The 6118-nt window shown below is 36.9% G+C and overlaps 1 protein-coding gene across 4 annotated transcripts in view; it reads left to right on the top strand.

The window, feature by feature from the left end:
* The window catches only part of LOC107687119 (rho guanine nucleotide exchange factor 16-like), an 18707-nt gene that overhangs the window by 4887 nt on the left and 7702 nt on the right, over nucleotides 1-6118 (top strand). For all 4 annotated transcript variants that reach the window (XM_016484326.1, XM_016484328.1, XM_016484325.1 and 1 more), the window contains 3 exons: nucleotides 1948-2108; nucleotides 4425-4577; nucleotides 4694-4823. In XM_016484326.1, coding sequence (XP_016339812.1) covers nucleotides 1948-2108; nucleotides 4425-4577; nucleotides 4694-4823 — 444 coding nt within the window. The remainder of the gene's footprint in view (nucleotides 1-1947; nucleotides 2109-4424; nucleotides 4578-4693; nucleotides 4824-6118) is intronic.

Raw genomic sequence — 6118 nt, 5'->3', positions numbered from 1 at the left:
CATGCAAAATGTGCAGTGTTGGGGTGCCTCCAGGACCAGTGTTGGGAACCACTGATCTAGATTCATTGCATATATATGTCAGACTGGCACTAGTCTATGACGTCCTTTCATGTAGTCATTGTCAGATGGCTGTAGTGTTGATATGAGTGCACTCAAATGGCTGTGTAAATACTAAAGTTCACTTTGTGCACACTCACACACAGACACACCCAGACATCTGACTCTTAGTTGATCATTTGTTCCACCTGCTGCTTTAAATGAGGCTGTATTGTGGATTTTCATGGAAAGGCCATTCATTCCTAAAGTGTGTTTGAACTTTAAAGCATGTCTTATAATTCCTGATTTTCTGAAACAAAAGGTATTTTCAGGAGAGAAAGAGAAGCACAGCAGATCTCTGATAGTTCTTATAGATATACTGCATATGATATTGTGGTCTCAACATATGGTTCGATTCGTCCTACAATGTAAGTCTGTGCGCTTTCATCGATTACAAGTCTGACTCTTAGAAAAGTAATGGCGCACTTCTCCTGAAGCCACATGACCTGAGGTGCATTCAAGCACAGAAGGGGTGGAACAGCTTGTGTGCCAAAGATTAATTGTTTAAATAACTAACTTTATGTTCGAGAAATGTTAATGCATGCCTAACAGAACTGTACATTAGCACACAGTTAACTCTTGGACAACCATTGACTAATAAGGCAGTGTTTCTTCATCTTGGTCTTGGTCTTACATAGTTCTTGATGTCACATTGAAGTTTCTTCAGATTAGTGTTTTGGTTTCGTTTTATATATCATATACTATACATATAGCCTATACTTTAGGGTTTTCGAGTTGCCGACTTGAAAAGTTCTTGATGTTACTACACCCTATGTTCTTTAAATCAGTGTGTTGGTTTCTGGCATCTTTAAAGCTGCAGTCTGTATTTATTTTATTTTTTTTCAGAATTTACTAAATTTTTATAATAATCGAGTACACCATGAATCCATTTTCCAAACCGTGTTTTTGGCTTATCCAGAATCACTACAGTACCCCTATGATAAGTGTTTATATTCTGACTATTTTAGACTGGTTCGGGTAGGTACCGCTGCGGAGTAGCCCAGTACCTGCGTGATTCGCCATAGACATAAACAGAGAGAAGTAGCTCCGTCTACAATGTTCTTCCGCAAGACGCACACAGTTCTGTTTATTAACCGCTAGTGAATCTCAACATTTTTGGCGTACCGGACCCCAGTCCAATTCAGAACCATCCTCAAGGACCCCCAGAACAAAATTGACTCGTATCATTTGTGTCTTTGTGAGGACCAAATGCAGTCAAGTATAGTTCAAGTTAGCTGACTTGTCCAGTATTTGGCCATATCATCAGCTATATTGGATTTTTCTTTCATGGGAACATGTCATGTCAAAATATACAATTTATACAAAAATTCATACTTTATATGGACCCCCTGACCTTACGTCAAGGACCACTAGGGGTCCACGGACCCCTGGTTGAGAAACACTGCGCTAGAGCGCCAAAAGTTACGGACTGCAGCTTTAAGGCTGTTTTAAGAGTGGGCTCAAGTAATAAGAGGGTTTCTCTGTAACAAGTTCAGATCACTTCTACATGTCACACTGTGCATTTGAAGAAGAACCTGTTTGTACCTGTTTGATACACTACAAGTGACTTTTATTATTATTATTATTTTTGTGTGTGCCTTATGTCAAGGACCACTAGGGGTCCACGGACCCCTGGTTGAGAAACACTGCGCTAGAGCGCCAAAAGTTACGGACTGCAGCTTTAAGGCTGTTTTAAGAGTGGGCTCAAGTAATAAGAGGGTTTTTTCTGTAACAAGTTCAGATCACTTCTACATGTCACACTGTGCATTTGAAGAAGAACCTGTTTGTACCTGTTTGATACACTACAAGTGACTTTTATTATTATTATTATTTTTGTGTGTGTGTGTGCAGGCCATCTTTGAAATCATCACATCAGAATATTCCTACCAGCACAGTTTAAGTATCCTGGTGACTCATTTTAAAGACAGTGCAGATTTGAAAAAGACCATGACAACAACCGAACACCATCATCTGTTCTCCAACATATCTGTCATCCAGGACATCAGCAAACGGTACAAACTTTCGCTTATGTTATAAATTCTAATGTGGATCATAATATGGCAACCCTTGATAAATGAAATCTAGAAAATATATTTTAGTGAGTTTTCAGAAGTGGTGAGGCCACACACACTGTATAGTTAATGAGGGAAAAGCATTAGTTATGCATATTTCTGTTGAAATTCTGGGAAATGGATGTAAACATTGTAAAATATGGCAAGCAGAGTCGCTCTTATTGATAGCTGAAACAATCTAATTTGCCTATTATCCGTTTCATAAACAACTGGAGATTATACAAAGAAAGGGCAGAACTTTGTGAATGATGTGTGATCCAGTTTTGCGAAAATCAGCTTTCTGTGCATATGCAGTATATATCAAATCACCATGAATCACTATTATTTTTTTAAGCATGTTGGTCACACAAGACTTTGAGCGCACTAAATTTCTCTGGACACCGCAATGATCCTTGATATGACCTCACACTCTGCATCATCTTTTTAAAAACAAACTCACCATATGACAAACAATAATAAATGCAAAACAAAAAATATACAGTCTACACTTTCTGCAATGATACAAACGTACAGCTGTAAAGTTTCTGTGCTTTTAATTCAGCTAAGAGCTCACACCACAATTAATCTTCTATTAATCTTCACGTGATATGAATTCACAGGTCAGAGTTCACCGAACTTGAACTCTGGAAGGCAACAAAATGTGAATCAGCTTTGCATAAGCTTACGTTTCTGGTCTCCAGCATTTGCATATGTGTGAATGCCATGGAGCACAACATGTAGTCTGACCCATATTAGAAAGTAGTTAAAGTATGCAAATCTATTATAGTGTGATTTATTTGTTAATAAATAAAAATAGTGTATAAATTACACTATTGTTCTTGCAAGTTAAATCATGTATCATGTTGCATCTCCTAACAAAGTTATCAGCCAACTGGTCAGGGTTGCCAGGTCTGTGTAACAAAACCAGCCCAATCGCTTTCCAGGGGAAACTGGTTTTAAAAAGTGCTCTAAAGTCATGTTCCGGGGTGTCTTCCTCAGTCAATATCTTTTTCCAGGGTTCCCTTCAACCCACGGACTAAAAAAACAACCAAGTAGCCCAATTCTGCGGGAAATTTGTAGACTTGGCAACACTGCAGCTGGCCAGTAATAATAATAATTCCATTTTATTTACTCCGTACATGAAGTCATTTGGTGCTCAATGAGTGCTGTATCATGCATGACAGATGCAGCTAGAAAACTACTGTGTATAGTGTATCATTAATACTGGAATTACGGGTTCAGCTTCTTTCTGAGCCAGATTTAATACAGGTAATTCAAAAGCTGGATCTAGGCTCACGCAGGAGTTTCCAGCAGACGTGACTGCAGTATCTGCACGGCTGAACGTGTTCAGACTCGCTGGTTAAACTGGTTAAGCAGCTTGTCGCAGCCTGGATTCATGTTTCACACATAAAAAGGTCTTTCACACATTTCCAATGCAACTTTATACCTGTTTCTCAGAAACTGTGAATGCGTGATTCTTCTGAAGACATTCAGTGCTGTGGCTCTAAAACAGGCTAAAGTGAAGTGATTCTAAGAGATGCTAAAGTTTTCAGAGCATGTTGTGTCATGCGGTTTGGTCTTGTTTATGAAACAAGCGCATTAAATTAGCTGGATTGTGGGAGTGAGGCCTTCCAGTCTGGGAGTTGCCGTTAGGGCTGAGAAATAACAGACTCGAAACCTTCTGTTTGATAGGAGCTTATGGAGAAAGTCTCTTGCATATAGATGGGTAAAATGAATCTTTGTATTTGTGTTACCTTAAGAGTATTTGCCATACTGAAAATAGAGGCAAATAATAAGTGAAGCTGAGGTGTTAAAGTTGACCAGCGGTAGGAGAAATCCATTTTTCTCAAACCAAGGAGACCAGATTTCAGAAATAGAAACCAGAGACGTTCTATTATAGTGGTCAAAATATAATTGAAATCACCAAAAATCACACCATAACCGTGAGTGACAACTAGTGACAGTCCAGAAAATTATAGATATGAAAGATGCCTTTCATTTGTATCTTTTTATTTTAAAATGCTGGAGCGTTTCCCCAAACAGTAAAACGAAAAGTGAGGCTTTTGCGCCCCCTGGTGGTCTGGTTCTAGTCAGATGGCGCTGTTCACACATCCTAGTATTTCCTTTTGTCAGTTACCTGAAGAAATAATCAGATGCATTTCCACTATATTGATCATTTAACTTTTTTATTTTTAAATGTGGAATTAAATTAGAGATTGTTTGCAACACTTGGCATATAATGACCACACATAGGCTACTATATCTAATGTTTCTTAGGTTTTTTGAGGATCTGGATACACGTCACCAAAAACACCCTGTGATCAAGGACATCAGTGATACAGTGAATAAATATGCGACTCAACATTTCAAGCCGTACATTGTGTACTGCTCCAATGAGACCTTCCAGCAGAGAACGCTCCAGAAACTACAGTAAGCACCCATACGATAAAACGATAATGAACGGATGCTAACAAAGCACTTTTGATTGGAAAACAGTTGTTAATAGGAATTCAGTGTGACATATGGTTCTTTTTTTTGTGTTTTAGGTCAAATAACAATGCGTTTCGAGAAACTCTGAAGCAGATTGAAGGCAGTGAAGCGTGTGGAGGTTTGCCCATGATCTCCTTCCTCATCTTACCCATGCAGAGAATCACTCGTCTGCCACTTCTTTTAGATGTAAGAGACACAATCCTTCTGTAAACCGCAGCTTTATATTGAGCTTCTAAGTCATCCAACTAGAGTTCAGTTCCACCTCTGCTCTAACACTGCCTTCAAGCTCTCATAGGTGTTGGAATAAAAAAAAAAAAAATTGTTTTCGATGGAATAATCGGTAGAATACTCGATTACTAAAATAATCGATAAAGACACTTGTACAAACGTGGATGGGTGACATGAATGGAGATGGCTCCAGATCGGCAATGTAGTATTTGGTTTCTCAACAAGGTCCATCGCCCAACACAAAGTTAATTTGCTGAATGCATAAACTAGATTGCCAGGTTTGAGCACAGGAAAAAACAAAGGAATCGCTGTGTATGGCTTTGAGGTAATTTGTGAATTATAGACTTAAAGGGTTAGTTCACCAAAAAATGAAACTTCTAGGGCTGTAGCTATCGATTATTTTAGTAATCGAGTATTCTACCAAATTATTCCATCGATTAATCGAGTAATCGGATAAGAAGTCACTTTTCTTTATTAAAGAGCAATACTAGATACACAAGAGAAAATAAGATAGGTCTCTTAAAATAAACAACTAATTTGTTTTCTTTATAGAAAAATAAATATTTTTATTGCTGAAATTGCATACATTAATTACCGTTAAAACGATACCCATTTAATGCACTTAATTGCCAAATTATGTTCAAAATGCAAATACAAATATATCAATAAAAAATAAGTAAAATAAAAATATAAATAAAAAAATGAAATCAATACAAATACAAAAATCAATTTCACATTACTTTAAAAAAGGTAAACAGTACAAACTTCAAAATGCAAATACAAATATATCAATAAAAATAAATAAAATAAAAATACAAAAATCTATTTCAGTTTAAAAAAATGTAAACATTACAACCTAAAACTAAGGCATAAATCAAGAAATATAAAAATCTATTTCACATTACTTTAAAAAAGGTAAATAGTATAAACCTAAAACTAAGGCATAAATCAAAATAATAGTAATAAAAATAATAACAATACCTAAACATTGCATTTATGTCGTGCAACTTAACTTTCAAGTTTCAGCCTAACTAAAGCTCAAGCATGACATGAGCCTTTACTGTCTTCTTGGAAGGCTTTGTGGCTTTTGTGAGAGGCAAAAATCAGTGGACAGGAAGCTAACTTGGAACAAGAACAAGAGTCCATACACAATTTCTAAACACATTTTTCTGCAACATGAAATTCGAGTTATTAGGAGAATAAACCCTCTTAAATATCTCTCTACTTGTGTGTGTGTGTGTGTGTGTGTGTGT

The sequence above is a fragment of the Sinocyclocheilus anshuiensis genome, unplaced genomic scaffold, assembly GCF_001515605.1.
Source record: "Sinocyclocheilus anshuiensis isolate Anshui unplaced genomic scaffold, SAMN03320099.WGS_v1.1 scaffold1203, whole genome shotgun sequence".
NCBI classification, from domain to species: Eukaryota; Metazoa; Chordata; class Actinopteri; order Cypriniformes; family Cyprinidae; genus Sinocyclocheilus; species Sinocyclocheilus anshuiensis.
The sequence above is the reverse complement of the archived record's forward strand: the minus strand, read 5'-3'. Positions and strand labels throughout refer to the sequence as shown.